This window comes from Somniosus microcephalus, chromosome 15 (genome assembly GCF_052327205.1).
Source record: "Somniosus microcephalus isolate GS21.2 chromosome 15, FLI_Smic_1.0, whole genome shotgun sequence".
NCBI lineage: Eukaryota > Metazoa > Chordata > Chondrichthyes > Squaliformes > Somniosidae > Somniosus > Somniosus microcephalus.
Window position 1 is genome coordinate 75,422,935 of NC_141001.1, and position 17,863 is coordinate 75,440,797.

The 17,863-nt window shown below is 43.9% G+C and overlaps 2 protein-coding genes across 8 annotated transcripts in view; one reads left to right on the forward strand and one right to left on the reverse strand.

Moving 5' to 3' along the window:
- Positions 1-956: 956 nt before the first annotated feature.
- On the reverse strand, positions 957-8,575 carry rag2 (recombination activating gene 2). The gene is made up of 2 exons (XM_086008487.1): positions 8,479-8,575; positions 957-3,183 (listed from the first exon to the last, which is right to left on the reverse strand). The coding sequence occupies exon 2, from the start codon at positions 3,156-3,158 to the stop codon at positions 1,599-1,601; it is 1,560 nt and encodes a 519-aa protein (XP_085864613.1). The 5' UTR covers positions 3,159-3,183; positions 8,479-8,575; the 3' UTR covers positions 957-1,598.
- Positions 8,576-8,638: 63 nt separating this feature from the next.
- iftap (intraflagellar transport associated protein) overlaps positions 8,639-17,863 on the forward strand; it is a 128,997-nt gene continuing 119,772 nt past the window's right edge. Inside the window, exon 1 of one of the 7 annotated variants that reach the window (XM_086008076.1) lies at positions 8,639-8,714. The gene's annotated coding sequence lies outside the window, so the exon portion shown is untranslated. Of the gene's footprint in view, positions 8,715-8,996; positions 9,213-17,863 lie in introns of those variants that run through there. The other 6 variants (XM_086008081.1, XM_086008075.1, XM_086008078.1 and 3 more) reach the window with 6 other exon arrangements.

Genomic DNA, 17,863 nt, shown 5'->3' on the forward strand with positions numbered 1-17,863 from the left:
TATACTGCTAATAAAGTATTTTAAGCAAAATAAACTAGTTGTTGGTTTGATGCTGTGCCTGTTTCAATAGAGTGCTTTTCAGTCCACCTTCCATAGAGAAAAACATGTAGCGGCATGTGAATGATTTCAGTAAGTGGTAATAAGGAGCAAGAGTTCTCAACAACAACGTAGTTAAATGTCCCAAGGCACTTCATAGTAGGGCTTTCAAACACAATTTGACATCAAGCCACATAATGAGACATTAGGACAGGTGATCAAAAGCTTGGCAGAGTAGTTTAGGGAGGGAATTCCAGAGCACAGGGCCTCGGCAGCTGAAAGCATGGCCGCCAATGGTGGAGCGATTAAAATCGGGGATGCACGAGAGGCCAGAATTGGAGGAGAGCAGAGATTTGGGGTGGGGAGTGTGTAGGGCTGGAGGAGGTTACAGAAATAGGGAGGGGCGAGGCCATGGAGGGATTTGAAAACAAGGATGAGAATTTCAAAATCGAGGCATTGCCGGATTGGGAGCCAATGTAGGTCAGCGAGCACAGGGGTGATGGGTGAACGGGACTTGGTGCGAGTTAGGATATGGGCAGCAGAGACTGTTACACTGCTTGAGTGACTTTAGATTGTAGGGGATGTGAAGTCTGCTTGCAGCTGTGACTGGCAATGCTCAACAGAGAATATCTAGCGCAAAAAAAACAGAAAACTGTAATACAGCAATTATATAAGGAAACTATTATGAAAGAATCCACTTTTTAGGGTAGTATCTTCAGGATGTATCGAGGACTAAGTGGAGCATGGACATGGATCCAATTTTGGGGATTTGTCACATAGGTTCACTTTCTGCAGACCACTGCTTCTTTGAGCTTTAAGTTACATGATACTCGCCATAGAATGGTGTGTATCAGAGTTTGTGTTGATATCTATTGTGCTGGACTCAAAGAAAACTTTCAAGATTGTAATTATTATTTTTATTTCCTTACAAAATTAGCACCACAGGAGTAAAGTTAGTAATGGTTGTTTTAACAAGCATAGCACCAAAATTAAATTTGCAAGCAGACGCTTTAAAACCTACTTGTGCATCAAATGTTACATTCAAAGCAGTAACATCAAAGAAACATTGGAGCTAAAATTACAAAATAGCTACAGATCAAACAACAAACTTCCTAGGTTTCTGCGCAGCATCGTTTAAATATTGGCTCCTGTTTATACGACAGCGTTTATTGCATTTTAAATGTGTCCTACTCTGGCCTACTACATTCTGAGAATCTTCTGCAATTTACAATATAGTAGTACCACTAGACCACATGGCAATTCTGTTAGATCTTTTGTTAAATAAGAAAATGAACATAGTTTTATTTAACAAGAAAGAATTCACACCTTGGTGCATGTAGACAACACAATGCTAATGCAGAGCTGGCTTTTGGCCCACTATTTGTTGTATGCTGCGTACACAGGCCGTATAATTATGTCTGATATCTTTGTACAGTAATAAGTCTAAAATAAGCTAGATATCAGAATGCATAAATATTTCTAAGACCCCAAATGTTAAATTCTAAAATGTTGCATTGTCAATCATTGCCAAGTCTAGAATGACTGCTAAAAGTCTTGCAGTTTCAATCAAACAGTCTCTTCAGAAAGCTCTTCTTCATTGGCATCCTTTTCAGTGTTGCTGGTGATTTCTTACGCGGGGATTTTATTGGTGTTCGCTTTATCTGTTTTTTCTTCGGCGGAGTTTGAATTCCTCTGTCAATATGATGCTCATTGCAAAAATACTTTGTGTTCTCCTGAGAAAACTGAAGCAGCTGTGATTCTGCGAGATCCATGCACTGGGCATGTACCCAGTGCCCATCATCTCCTCCATTGGAGCAGAAGATCATAGCAGGTTTATTGAGCTCTGTGGAGTAGTAAGGCACCCAGATGTTGATATTCACATTACAGGTGGCACTGCATTTAATCCAGTAACCTTCCTCATCACCATTATCCAAGTTCTCTACATCATCAGAGCCATCAGCATCCACTTCAAAGTGAAATTCTTCTGAATCTTCAAATGTGCTGCATTCCTCCGGATCAGTAAAGGATTCCTGGCTGGCAGAAACTTGGCTTTCTTCTTCTAACTTTCCAAAATTTGCTATATAGAAGTAGTTTGCCTCAGCTGTATCCTGTTTGCTTTCTCCAGGAATGCCGATTAACACTGCACTACTTCCCATATCACTACCAAACCAGGTTTTGCTTGCTTTAATATCACTAGCCCATGCTGGGGGCTCCTTTTCCAAAATCTGAATGTTGTCATTCTCCAAAACGATGGTGTTACAAATCATTCGCTTCTCTCTCTCGGATTCATAGCCACCAACAATTATGAATTCATCTTTGCAAGCCTGGGTCACTATTGCACTTGATACAGAGATACCACTCTGCAGTATTGTACAGTTTACGCTTGGATAGTTCCCTAACAGATTAACTTTTAGACTAAGCAATCTTGCAGGGCGATGATTGGTTTCAATGGAATGTCCACCTAATATATAGACAGTGTCAATTTTTGCAATGGAGACATGGAATGAAAAACCATCTTCTATTTCTGGAAGCATGTGGGATGTGCAATGGCCGGTGTTTATATCAATCAGAAAAACCTGTGGTAAACAGTCCTCTACACTGTTCCAGTTTTCTGTGGTTCTTTGCCCTGGAGGCCGGTAACATCTACCCCCAAACAAGACACACGTGGTTTGTCCCTTGCTCTGAGTCACATTGATGGTATGACCATATCTTCCTTGGGGGACATCTCCTTTTAGATTTTTTTCAATGCAACGAAGGGATGTTCTCTTGTAACCAACATTGCTGTAAACCATCATGAGGTAAAGCAAATTAGGCAATTCATTATTTGGAGTTCTCCCACCGTGAATGAGATAAAAAAGGCTCTTTGTTTCTGAGGGGTTTGAGTAATGAGTTATTGCAGGGCAACGCAGCGGTGGAAGGTAGCACGAGTCAGACGAAAATGAAACAGCTTTCAGTTTGAGAATTTGATCTTTGAGATGAAGAAGAAAAACACCTGTACTGCAGGATCTTTTAGGCCACCCTTTCTGGCCAAAAAGAAAGACTTCACCATGAAAATTCAATAAGGAGAATCCCGGATGTATAAGGGCTGTATTGCTGCTATCTGAAACCATTTGTAGGGACATTGCTGCAGTGGAAAGCAGAGAGAACCTTTGAAAGGAAAAGAAATATAAAATAATATTAGAAATGAAAGATTGTGATGAAGCAGAACTAACCACTCTACAGCTTTTTGATAGGTGTACAAACGCTACTTTTTGGTTATAATTCGTCTGATAAATCAACGATTAAAAATGACCTTCATTTTATATTTCAAAATTCAATTATTTTGGGTTGATGAAATTCTTTTAAGTTGTTAAATGACGAACACATTGCACTACATTGATTTGAAAAAAAAGTCAATTATTTGTAATGCACAAGCTGTAATTGCTTCCAACATTGGTACAGCAGTTGAGTTTCAATAAATCTTCATTCAGCCCACTTTGTTTTTTTTCAATTCCACCTCTGGATATTTTTCTGTTTTTGTGTATTGTTCTTTCTTTGGAACATCTGGGGTGGTGGGGGGGGGGGGGGGGCGGCAGTGGTGGTGGTGGAATGTTGTAAAAATTACAATGGAACTCTCAAACTGTTGAGCCATGCTATGAAAGATCCTGATATGGGCTGAACTTGCATCAGCTGGAGACTGCGGCCTAGAAGTTGGCTTGCGGCCGCAGACCAGTGCGAAATGGGTGCAGGAAACAATCCCTGCAGAGGAACGGGTAGAGGAGGCTGGCGAGCTGCAGATCCCTGCTGGGCATCCCCAGGCTCGCTGACAAAGAGGATTGGAATTTCAGGCTGCTGTGTTGCAAGCAGCGGCCCTCGGGCAGGTCCAAGGAGAGGGGGCGAGAAGAATTGGGGAGGGGGCGATCGGGAGAGAGGAGAATTGATTGGGAGGGTGGTGACCAGGAGAGGGGAGAATTGATGGGGAGGTATGGAGGGTGGTGACCAGGAGAGGGGAGGAAGCATTCAGGAGGGAGGGGGAGGTGACTCAGAGAGGGGGGAGGCAGTGATCAGGAAAGGGAAGGAGCTATTCGGGAGGAGGGGCGAATGGTGTCCGGCAGCTGCCTGTGGTTTTAATGTGGAGCCAGGAGGAGCCTGTCATACTAGAGGCTTAGGTGCCTGTTTTGCACCAGAAAAGCAGCCATGGCATCATCAGATTTCTAGGCCCATTTGTCAACTGCAATTTGAAAAAAAAAAAATCAACCTTTAGAAATAAACAGTGATTTAAGTCTAAAAGTAGCATTCCTAGAAAACCTGTGTGGTTTGATTTTAATAGCCCTGAGGAGGCAGGTTTGGAGGGGGGTTGGCAGTGAAAATCAGAAAAAATGGCTTCAGGCTGCCAACCCACCTCCATCCCGCCCCCACCCGATTTTCGTGAGAGTCTGTTCAGCCGCTCCCAAACTGACCCGACTGGAACCGGTGGGACAGGTAGTTAACAGCCTGTTAACTGCCTTGCTAATCCTATTTTCCTAGTGGTTTCCCATTTTCGTGCCTCTGGCTCCTATTTCCCGTCTTGTCAGAAACAGGTCAGCTGCAAGGAGATGAGTTGCTGGAGGACATGATTTATAGTCATTGGTGCAGCACTTTAAAAGCACTCCTGTAACATGGCTGGCATTCAAATACAACAACCTTGTTGTTGGAGGTTTGGTATAAAATTTTGCAAATCTACTGACCTTGACTGTTCAAGCTGACAGCCATCTGCAGTGTGACCTGATTGGAATAATTTCAGGCCACTTCGACTGTGCACTTGCAAGCTTCTTGCCTCAAGTGAAATCTATAGGTACGGGATGGGAAACATTTACATCCTCTCATCCTGGTTGTCAGATTCGGAGGAAGAGCAGCTGCAGCAACACCACAACCAGCCACAACAGCAGCACCAGCACCAGCACCAGGAGCGCCAAGCACCTCCTCACCCACCTGATGCTGCACAGGGCGGAGGGCGTAAGCGCAGGGCTGCATCTCGCCGCAGGAGATACCCCCAACACAGGGTTTACAGGTAGAGGATCAGCTTCCTCAGCAGTGCCAAAGGAGGCTGAGACTTTCGAGAGATGTAGACGCAGACATCTGCGCAATGCTATAGCAACACCTGGAGCCCAGAGGAGCATGTGGACACTCCTTACCAGTGGCTGTCAAAGTCACCACCGCACTCAACTTCATTGCTTCGGGCTCCTTCCAGGGACCAGCTGCAGACATCAGCAGCATCTCCCAGTTGGCTGCACACACCTGCATCACGCAGGTCACCAACGCCCTCTTTGCAAAGGCCCACAATTATATCCACTTCTCCATGGACGGTGACGGCACGTGTTGTTGGTTTTGCCAATATGGCAGGCTTGCCAATGGTGCAGGGCATCATTGACTGCACACATGCACCATTAGTTAGATTTTTTCCTGCACCCTTCAGCTCGAAAGTGTTTTGCCCTATAAATGCGAGCTGATAATGGCGCAAGGAGGGCAACGGGGCATCTGGGATTTTAGTGAATGATGGGACCAACAGTCTGTCTCCTTAACCAATGAGATTTAAGGAATGAGAAAGAAACAGAAACGACGGAGAAAGAGGGTGAGAGTCAAATCAGGTACAGAAAGAGAAATAGAGAGGGAAAGAAAGATTGGATTAAGAGAGAGATAGAGTGAGAGAGAGAGGAAAAAAGAGACAGAAAGGAAAAGTAAGAAAAAAATTAAATTTAAAATGTTTTAAATCTCCAGGAATATTTATTACATACAGCTTCAGAGAGGTTGATTGCATTAACAATTATCACATCATTAAAAGGGTACTTAAGTATGAGCCCTAACTTTCTGCGGCGAGTTTAATTTGAGTTTAATGTGTAAATCCAAAAAGATCTTAAAAAATAATGGGGAAGTTGAAGGTACACTGTCATCTGATTGAGGCATGTTTGCCCATAATGACATCGAGGAATACGCATCCACAGTGCTATTCTACATTAACAGCTGTGTCGAGGTCGTCACGACCCATAAAAATATCAGGACATACCCCAACCAGAAACCTTGGATGAACGGAAAGGTCCGCTCACTGTTGAAAGCACGCGACGCAGCATTTAAATCTGGCGACGCGGCGGCTTACAGTGCAGCTAGGACCAACCTAAAAAAGGGGATCAGGACTGCCAAAAGGAAACAGACACTGCGGATAGAGGATCATTTCCACAACAACTCGGACCCCCGGCGCATGTGGCAAGGCATCCAGTCCATCACTGACTACAAGGGCAAAAACACCAGCCCCCCGGTTAGCGATGCCTCCCTTCTGGAGGAGCTTAACAACTTCTACGCTCGCTTCGACAGGGACAACAGGGAGCCGGCTACCAAAGTCTTGCCACCCCCGGAAGACCAGGTGCTCACTCTGTCGACCTCCGACGTAAGGGGTGTTCTACGCGGAGTGAACACACGAAAGGCTGCTGGACCGGATAGCATCCCTGGACGGGTACTCAAGGAATGTGCTGATCAGCTGGCTGATGTCTTCACCGCCATCTTCAATCTGTCATTGGCCCAGGCAGTAGTCCCTACATGTTTCAAGACCGCTACCATTATTCCTGTGCCAAACGGCTGTGACATGCCTGAACGACTATCGACCTGTCGCACTCACACCCATCATAATGAAGTGTTTTGAGAGACTGGTCCTGGCTCACATCAAAGCCAGTGTTCCCGCCTCTCTTGACCAACACCAGTTTGCCTATCGTGCAAACAGATCAACGGAGGATGCAATCACAACTGCTCTACACTCGGCACTGAATCACTTAGATGGTAAGGAGACCTACATCAGAATGCTGTTCATAGACTACAGCTCAGCATTTAACACTATCGTCCCCCAACAAGCTGGCCACCAAACTCCAAACTCTTGGCCTGAACACTTCCCTCTGCAACTGGACCCTGGACTTCCTAACAAACAGACCTCAGTCTGTCAAATTAGGTAACCACACCTCCCCCCCCCTGACCCTGAACACGGGGGCCGCACAAGGATGTGTGCTGAGCCCCCTCCTCTACTCCCTCTTCACCCACGACTGTGTGGCTGCTCATGGTTCCAACACCATCATCAAGTTTGCGGATGATACCACGGTAGTAGGCCAGATCACCAACAACGATGAGTCAGCCTACAGGGAGGATGTCCAGCATCTCGTGAAGTGGTGCGCCGATAACAACCTGGCCCTTAACATCAAGAAAACCAAAGAAATCATTGTGGACTTCAGGAAGTCTAAAGGCGGAAGTCACCCCCCCATCCACATCAATGGGGCTGTGGTGGAAAGGGTGGACAGCTTTAAGTTCCTCGGAGTCCACATCACGGAAGACCTCTCCTGGTCCCTCAATACCTCCTCTCTGGTGAAGAAGGCCCAGCAGCGCCTATATTTCCTAAGGAGGCTGAAGGGATGTAACCTGTCACCCCTGATCCTCTCTAACTTTTACCGCTGCACAATAGAGAGCATCCTGACAAACTGTATCACAGTATGGTATGGCAGCTGTAGCTACTATGACCGGAAAGCCCTGCAGCGGGTAGTCAAAACTGCCCAACGCATTACCGGCACCCGGCTACCGACCATAGAGCACATATACCAGAAACGCTGTTTACGGAGGTCACGGTCCATCATCAAAGACCCTACCCACCCCAGCCACAGTCTGTTCGCCCTCCTGCCATCTGGGAGACGCTACAGATGCATTCGCACCCGTACGACCAGATTTAGGAACAGCTTCTTTCCCAGGGCTGTCATCCTACTGAACTCCACAAATAAACTCTAAAGCCTGCACATCTGCCAATGCACTTTATTATGGTTATGTTTATGTTAATGTATTACAAGCCAAATGTATGTTGAATGTTTAAATGTCTTAATCTAAATGTACACTCTCGGGAGCCGCAAGCCTACATTTCGTTGTACTGCACTTGTGCACTAACAATGACAATAAAAGTTGATTTGATTTGATCTGTGTGAGTAAAATGGCATAAATCGACCAGCAAGTTATGACAATTCGCAACTCATGGGATATCTCCTCTTCGCCTGAACTTGCTGGCTGATTTTATATATATATATATAATTATATAAAATTTACAGCACAGAAACAGGCCATTCGGCCCAACTGATCTATGTCGGCATTTATGCTCCACAAGAGCCTCCTCCCACCTTACTTCAACTAATCCTTTTAACATATCCTTCTATTCCTTTCTCCCTCGTGCTTATCTTGCTTTCCTTTAAATGAATTTATGCTATTTGCCTCAACGACTCTTTGTGGTAGCAAGTTCCACATTCTTTGGGTAAAGAAGTTTCTCCCAGAATCATAGAATGATACAGCACAGAAGGAGGCTATTCGGCCCATTGTGCTGGTGCCAGCTCTTTGAAAGAGCTATCCAATTAGCCGCACTTCTCTGCTCTTTACCTGTAGCCCTGCAAAATTTTCCCTTCAAGTACTTACCCAATTCCCTTTTGAAAGTTACCATTGAATCTGCTTCCAGCACCCTATCAGGCAGTGCATTCCAGATCATAGCAATTTGCTGCATAAAATGTATGTTTCCTCGTGTCATCTCTGGTTCTTTTGCCAATCACCTTAAATCTGTGTCCTCGGGTTACCGACCCTTATGATTTGTGCATCAATTAACGGCGTGTGCTGTGAACTCGCCATTATTTTGCCAGCAAGATTTGGGCCAGCATGTAAGAGTATAGATTGGTGTATAATATGTAAGAATGGGGAGACTGATGTATGAGTGTATGAATGTGGACCAATGACAGTACTCATTCTCTTATTCAAAGCTGGCTTGTTTACTACGGATTTGAAGTTACGGCGGGGCAAAACCACATTTTAAACATTATCTGCCGCAATATTTGTGGGATTAATTAATCGGGAGCGCTGATAGTAACAACATATTCAAGACTATGTGATGTTATATAGGAGATATAAAATGATACAGGTGCTCCCCCCAGCTCCCTCTTACATTTGGTTGGGGAACCAAGGCCAACAGGGCATGTTTCCTCGGGGGCGCAATTCCAGTGGGAGGAAAGCGCTGCCTGGCCTTGTGGGAGTTGTAGTTCCCGAACCTGTTGGGTGGCGGAAGGGCGGACTACAGTTCCCAGCGTGCACCACGCCGCACCGCCCGGACGCTCGGCGTTGCTAGGGGCCAGGAGGAGGAGACTGAGGGCAGTGTCAGTCCAGTAAGTACAACCTGATCAAAGTGGCAGCGCGGAACTTCACTACAACTATTTAAAATTGTAGCAACTGGCCCCTTAACAACAAGCTGTAACTTAGTGCGGTCCATGTCTTATTAAACTCCTCGCCTGCAATAACTCCGACAGGAATGCAGCCACCTGTGATCGTCAACAACCTCAGGCTGGCCTGGGATGTCCTCCACACTTCAATAGCCCACCCACAATCTCTCTCTCTCTCTCTCTTCCCCCCATACAGAGTGGCACCTGGAAAAAGTACTAGAGGGCACCTGATGCTCGTAGAACCATGCCCTAATAAGGAGCCTTCAGGAGAGTGGACGGTTAAAGGGTAAACATAGAAACATAGAAGATAGGAGCAGGAGTAGGCCATTCGGCCCTTCGAGCCTGCTCCGCCATTCAATGAGATCATGGCTGATCATCCAAATTCAGTACCCTGTCCCTGCCTTCTCCCCATATCCCTTGATCCCTTTAGCCTCAAGAAATATATCCAACTCTTTCTTGAATATATTTAATGAACTGGCCTCCACTGCCCTCTGTGGCAGAGAATTCCACAGGTTCACCACTCACTGGGTGAAGAAATTCCTCCTCATTTCAGTCCTAAATGGCTTACCCCTTATCCTTAGACTATGACCCCTGGTTCTGGACTCCCCGGCCATCAGAAACATCCTTTCTGCATCTAGTCTGTCCAGACCTGACAGAATTTTATAGGTTTCGATGAGATCCCTTCTCAATCTTCTAAACTCCAGTGAGTATAAGCCCAATTGACACAATCTCTCCTCGTACGTCATTCCTGCCATCCCAGGTATCAGCCTGGTGAATCTTCGCTGCACTCCCTCCATGGCAAGAACGTCCTTCCTCAGGTAAGGTGACCAAAACTGCACACAATACTCAAGGTGCGGTCTCACCAAGGCCCTGTACAACTGCAGCAAGACATCCTTGTTCTTGTACTCGAACCCTCTTGCTACGAAGGCCAACATACCATTTGCCTTCTTAACCGCCTGCTGCACCTGCATGCTTACCTTCAGCGACTGGTGCACAAGAACACCCAGGTCTCTTTGCACTTCCCCTTCTCCCCATCTATTGCCATTCAAATAATAATCTGCCTTCCTGTTTTTGCCACCAAAGTGGATAACCTCACATTTATCCACATTATAGTGCATTTGCCATGTTTCTGCCCAATCACCCAACCTGTCCAAATCGTACTGGAGTTTCATGACATCCTCCTCACAGCATACCCTCCCACCCAGCTTTGTGTCATCTGCAAATTTGGAGATATTACATCCAATTCCCTCGTCCAGATCATTAATATATATTGTGAACAGCTGGGGTCCTAGGACCGATCCTTGCGGTACCCCACTAGTCACTGCCTGCCACTCGGAAAACGACCCGTTTATTCCAACTCTTTGCTTTCTGTCTGCCAACCTGTTCTCTATCCACGTCAATACCTTGCCCCCAATCCCATGTGCCTTAATTTTGCACGCTAACCTCTTATGCGGGACCTTATCGAAAGCCTTCTGAAAGTCCAATTACACCACATCCACTGGTTCTCCCTTATCTATTTTACCAGTTACATCCTCAAAAAATTCCAGTAGATTAGTCAAGCATGATTTACTTTTTGTAATGATGCAGCCGAGATTCCCCTATTATTCACATTTTTGCAAAAAATCCCGTGGGCTCTAGTGAGCTCCAAGTGGTCACTATCAGCCAGGAATCATCGTAGAATCATAATTTTACTGTCCAGAAGGAGGTCTTTTGGCAGGTTATGCCTGTACTGGTTTTCTGAAAGCTAACCACCTCGTCTTAGTCCCTTGCTCGCTCCCTGTACCTTTTTATTTTTTTATTTTTCAAATATTTATTTACTTTTTACCATTTATTCTTCCTAACAATATGTATCACCCTATATATCTCATCATTAAATTTCATCTGCCATCAATCCATTCAGTTTACTAACCTGTCTTTGTCCTCCTGAAGTCCTTTTCAAGACACAGACCTTTCCAAGGTTAACCATGTTTCCAATTTTAATGTCTAAGTTGTTTACAGACCAATGCACAGCACTGTTACATCCCCAGTCAAAAAAAAATACATTAACTGATACTTTGTTTTCTGTCCCATCGGCATGCTGCCACATTTCCTTTAATACCATGTGCCTTAATCTTATGTAGAAGTCTCTTCTATAATAGCTTATCAAATTCCTTTTGAAAATCCACATCGGCTGCATTCCCTGTATCAATACACTATTATTTCTGCACACCACTTGATTTAATTTGTCAAATATGACTTGCCTTTTACAAATCTGTCTTTCTGGGTTAGTATTAATTCTATCTTGTTTCACGGCCAGTAGAAGCTTACCCCATCTAATGTTAGGCTGACTGGTCTGTAGTTGGCTAGTTTATCCCTTTCTCCCCTTTTTGAACACGTGTATTACATTGGGAATACTCCTGTTCTTTAGCACAACCAAACATCCTTGGATGTTTGGAAGACTGTGATCAGAGTCTCTGCTGTTTCCTCTCTGACTTCCCTACACATTCAAGGATGCGTGCCATCAGGACCCAGTGTGTTTTCCACTTTTGAGTTGCACTATTTTTTCAACACTACTTCCTTATCTATCTTCCTCATGTACCTTTTCATCACTACTGCCACATTTTTTCTGTGAAAACAGAGCAAAGTACTCATTTAGTTTCTCTGCCATTAAAAGATTTTCCTTTCTAATTGTCCTAGACTACTGTACTAGTGTGATTTGTCCATCTCTAACATTTTGCAAAGACATTTTTGTTATGAGCATTTCATTTTCCCTCCTGAACCCTACTGTTGCTGCTCTTGCCCTTGGGCTTGGTGCACGCTCAGGCCTCAGAAGGCAGTGTGTTGCAAGTGAAGTGAATCTAAGTTTTCTCCTAAAATACAGTTCATTGAAACATGGCCCTAGAGGTACTTGTTGCAACAAGACATGGTGTTAACCACTGGGCCACCTGTACTGCTGCGTAATCCGATTTTCAGGTTTTGTGTGCATTGAAACAATTCTTTTAAAGAATCCGGTTTGCTTTAAGAAACCATTACGGCAGCACCTGTTCTTCTAGTTTGTTCAGTAAATCTGACGATACCATGCCTCTATAATTTCTAGAATTGTATATGCCTGTTACTAGAGTTTATTTTTAATATGGAATTTAGATAAAAATTCTTCAATTTTACAGCAAATGTTTCTACTGAACATAATCAGCATATTAAATAAAGGGAATTTGGTCCTCCATAGTCATAGGGGAAAATGAGTCCCATGCTAATCCTTAATGTTCTGAAGATGTTTATAAACATGGAAAAAATCTTATTACAGAAGTAATGTATAATGAGAGGATTTTGGCTGCTTTTTAAGTAAGTAGTCTTATCCCAGGAGTACAGTGTTTTAAACATCTCTTTAAATCTATTTGCTTGGTTTAAAAAACACCAGTATTGACGATTTTAATTGAGCAGCTGTTCTTTAACATTAGTATGCAAAAGCAAATGATGAGGAAATCTACAGGATTTTCTAACGACTTATTGGTGAATTGGGTAGTTTGGCATTTCTTTCTATGTGTAATTTCTTTATTAGGTGTCAGGCTTGGCTCAGTTGTAGCACTCCAATCTTGGAGTCGGAAAGTTTTGGGTTCAAGTCCCACTCCAGAGACTTGAGCACCTAATCTAGGCTAGCACTTCAGTACAGTACTGAGGGAGTGCTGCACTGTTGGCGGTGTCGTCTTTCGGATGAGATTTTAAACCAAAGCCCCATTCACCCTCTCAAGTGGACATTAAAGATCCCACTGTACTATTTGAAGAAGAGCTGGGGCATTCTTCCGGTGTCCAGGCCAACATTTATTCCCCAACCAATTCCTCCAAGTGGCTGTGGGTAGGCACATTCCCTGTTCAGTGCTGCTGTTTCAATTTTAATATTTGGATTTGTGGGATTTAACTGAAATGTTAGTTATGCTTTCAAGTTTCAGCTTTTATTAACCTTCAAATCAATTTTGATTTTGGCTATTTACCACTATTATTAAATCCTTCAGTAGTTTGAAGTGGGGACAGCAAACAGCTGATCTTAATGTTTTTCTTTGGTAATTACATGCAGTGGATCATGTAGTGTCCCATTTCTTCTGCCAGTCTATGTTTAGTGTGTAAGCACTCCATGTTGCCTCTTGTTATTGGGACTTGATTGATGTGATACAAAACAGCAGTAACCTATATAGCACATGTAAATACATAAATGCTCTTCAGGCACAGTTGCATTGTGATGCACAAGCATGCTTTTAATATTCAGGTAGACCTTTTGCTGTCAGCTAACTTTATGGTGAGTTAAAGTGGGCTTTGAAAATGGTTTTCTACATAATTCATGTATGTTGGTTTTTAGTGAAGTTGCAGCTGTACAGTAATTCTACTGACTGACACCTGACATTAGTATTACTCCAAAGCCGAGTCAACAAGAAGAGAAGTTACTGCAGTTGAGGTGATCTAAGGATATATTTTAAAAAAAATTTAAATTTCAGTAGTTGATGTTCTATCTAGTGGTTTTAGCTGGGGCTTTCAGTGCTAATTGCACCTATTTGTCAATGTTGAATGTCATGACTGAAGAGACTTGAACATGGAAAAATATGGAGACTGTATGCAGAGAAATATAGAAATAGATTTTTCTGTTTTCATGGTTAATGATGACCAAGGCAGATTTGATATTAAAATAATAATGTTTCCCTTTCACCCAAGTACTAGCTAAAATTTAACGTTAAGACAACATTCATGCTTACAGCAGTCTTTGTCCAAATTTATAACTAGTTTGGCTTTTGTCTGCGGAGAGTTTGGGACCCTTGGTTACTCTATGCATGGAAACTTTTCAGATTTTTTTTTTAAAGCAAACTAACATATCTAGTACGATAGCAAAATACTGCGGATGCTGGAAATCCGAAATAACAACAGAAAATGCTGGAAAAACTCAGCAGGCCAGGCAACATCCGTGGAGAGAAATTAGAGTCAACGTTTCAGGCTGAAACCCTTCGTCAGGACTGAAAAAACAGAGGAAATGAAACAGATTAAAAGGCCAGTTTGGGGGCTGGGAAATGGGGATCAAAGAACAAAAGAGAAGTGAAGAGACATTAAGAGATATTCAAAACGAGACGAGATGGTGATAGGATTAGGGGAGAGACAAAAGACGGCTCGAGATGAGGTGTGAAATGCGCTGGCAGAATGAGAGACAGCTGCCATGTGGGAGAGAGAAAAAGGGGGGGAAGGGCACAAAACAAAGGTGTGGATAAAAAATATATATAAAAATGTAATAGGGGCCGAGGTTATGATCTGAAATTGTTGAACTCGATATTTACAGACTTCCGGACTCTATATCGAGTTCAACAATTTCAGATCATAACCTCGGCCCCTATTACATTTTAACATTTTTTACCCACACCTTTGTTTTGGCCCTTCCCCCTTTTTTTCTCTCTCACATGGCGACTGTCTCTCATTCTGCCAGCGCATTTCACTCCTAATCTAGAGCCGTCTTTTGTCTCTTTACCATTCCTATCACCATCTCGTCTCATTTTGAATACCTCTTAATGTCTCTTCACTTCTCTTTTGTTCTCTCCCAACCCCCAAACTGGCCTTTTAATTTGTTTCATTTCCTGTGTCTTTTCAGTCCTGACGAAGGGTTTCGACCTGAAACGTTGACTATTTCTCTCTCCACAGATGTTGCCTGGCCTGCTGAGTTTTTCCAGCATTTTCTGTTGTTATAACCGATATCTAGTCTTTGTTAACTAGTCTTAATATAAAGTGAAGTTAGTTTGTGGCCTCTCCTTCCCTGTTCCTCCTCCAGTTTTCTTTGTTTTTCCCCTCCTCAGAGATTCAGGTTGGAGTACAGTTCCACATTGGCCAGCAGCTCTCCTGGTACCGCTGTACATGGCCTTTGATCTCACAAAGGCCTTCGACACTGTCAACCGTGAGGGATTATGGAGTGTCCTCCTCAAATTCGGCTGCCCTCAAAAGTTTGTCACCATCCTCAGCCTGCTTCACGACGACATGCAAGCCGTGATCCTGACCAACAGTTCCACCACAGACCCAATTCACGTACGAACCGGGGTCAAGCAAGGCTGTGTCATCGCACCAACGCTCCTCTCGATCATCCTTGCTGCAATGCTCCATCTCTGGAGTGGAGCTAATTTACAGAACAAACGGGAAACTGTCCAACCTCCGTCGCCTCCAGTCCAGATCCAAGGTCGTCCCATCCCCTGTCGTCGAATTACAGTATGCAGAGGACGCATGTGTCTGCGCTCACTCGAAGGTCGAACTCCAAACCTTCGTCAACACCTTCACTGAAGCGTACGAGAGCATGGGCCTTACACTAAACATCCGTAAGACAAAGGTCCTCTACCAACCTGTCCCCGCCACACAGTACTGCCCCCCGATTATCAAAATCTATGACAAGGCCTTGGACAACGTGGACCACTTTCCGTACCTTGGGAGCCTACTGTCAACAAGGACAGACGTCGACGACGAAGTCCAACACCGCCTTCAGTGTGCCAGTGCAGCCTTCGGTCGCCTGAGGAAGAGAGTGTTTGAAGACCAGGACCTCAAACCCGGCACTAAGCTCATGGTCTACAGAGCAGCAGTAATACCTGCCCTGCTGTATGCCTTAGAGACATGGACCATGTACAGCAGGCACCTCAAAGCACTGGAGAGGTACCACCAACGCTGCCTTCGCAAGATCCTACAAATTCATTGGCAGGATAGGTGCACCAACGTCCGTGTTCCCGCTCAGGCCAACATCCCCAGCATCGAAGCTTTGACCATGCTCGATCAGCTCAGATGGACGGGTCACATTGTCCACATGCCCGATACGAGACTCCCAAAACAAGCGCTCTACTCGGAGCTCCGGCACGGCAAGAGAGCCCCAGGTGGGCAGAGGAAACGCTTCAAGGACATCTTCAAAGCCTCCTTGAAAAAGTGCAACATCCCCACTGACACCTGGGAATCCCTGGCCCAAGACCGCACAAAGTGGAGGAGAAGCATCTGAGAAGACGCCGAACACCTCGAGTCTCTTCGCCAGGAGCAAGCGCAAGGAGCGCATGTCAACCCAAGCACCCCACTCACCCGCCCCTTCAACCACCGTCTGCCCCACCTGTGACAGAGACTGTAGTTCTTGCATTGGACTCATCAGTCACCTGCAAACTCATTTTTAATGTGGTAGCAAGTCATCCTCGGTTCCGAGGGACTGCCTAAGAGGAGAAGAAGAAGAGAGGTACCTCACTCACGTGACCATTCTTCATGTATGAGCCCAGCCTTGATCATGGATGGGCATCACATATGTCCAAGAAAATGCTAACTTGTCAGGGTGAAAACAGCTACAGCTATCATTTTAATAGGATTTGGATTTGAATTCCGAGATAGCCACAATAGGAAACTATAACTATTTCAAGAGTTTAAATTCAAAATGTTAGGCCCCGGACTGTGACCTAAGCAGGGTAACTAAATGACAGTATCTTATTGCAATATAGTGTTTTAAAAACAAGAGAGGATATGACATTACCAAATTTAAAATAAGAAATCAAACTTATATTCTCACAATCTAGGTAAAAAAGTGGTTTGCTTGCCACTGTCCATAGTCCATGTTAAATCGATTTCAGATCACCTTTTCTCTCTTCCCTCTGCACCAAATGTATTTCAAGTTACCTTAGCTTTCTTCCAATAAAATGACAGCTGTGAAATATTATAGGTTTTTAATCAATATCTTTTCTGATTCCAGTTTTCCCTTGACTCAAACTTGAGTGGATTAGTTACCAAGTTATAGTATCTCTGATCCATTTTGCTGACTGCCTTACCACCCTTTGTATCCAGAAGTTGCACTTGATTGGTATTTATAAACATTTGTATATTAGTAGAGCATGGAGATCTTCACTGTCCTTTTAGATGTAGAGATATATATACCACTAATATGATCATCAGCTTTAATCACCTGGATAGGACATGACATTTCTCCCCCACTCAATTTTCTGGACCATGCCAATGAATAACATATGGTAATTGCTTTAGTAATTGAATTTTCTTTTCAGTTTGTTCCTCCTCAAATGTATAACATGATAACATTAGCAAAGTTTTTTTTCTGTTTAACCACAACATTAGGATAACATTTTGTCGATCAAAGCATATTTAATATTTTTCTAGACTAACAGTAAGTTAACGATGCAGATACTGGCTCTGATTATAATCACCTCTGGCCATCGCTCAGCAACTTTTCTACTCTTCAAAAGGCTGAGGAAAATCAGTCAACGACACAAACCTTAATTTGAAAACAGTTGTACTACAATAATACTGCAGATAATCTTTTTACACACAGGTTTGCTATTAGCTGGATCAACCACTGTGACAGTAGTGCATCCTTACCTCTAATATGAATGTAGTGCTGAATTCTAATCCGTTTCTTCAAACAATATTACCTGTACAGTACAAAGTACTTTAAGAGACTGAACTTGCTTGTGGAATTTGAAGGTGCAGAACACTTGGTCAATAAGTAGCATGCAGGCAGCGTAGGAGATTTTTGAGAGAGTTTACAGCTGGGTGCAGACGGTACCAAGCACTTCCCTGATGAGAGTAACTGTCTGACTGCTGGCGTACAACAGATGCAGCAATGACGTGGTATG

Bases quoted from the DNA above. Each gene is read 5' to 3' on its own strand.
- rag2 (XM_086008487.1), bottom strand. From the start codon at position 3,158: ATGTCCCTACAAATGGTTTCAGATAGCAGCAATACAGCCCTTATACAT.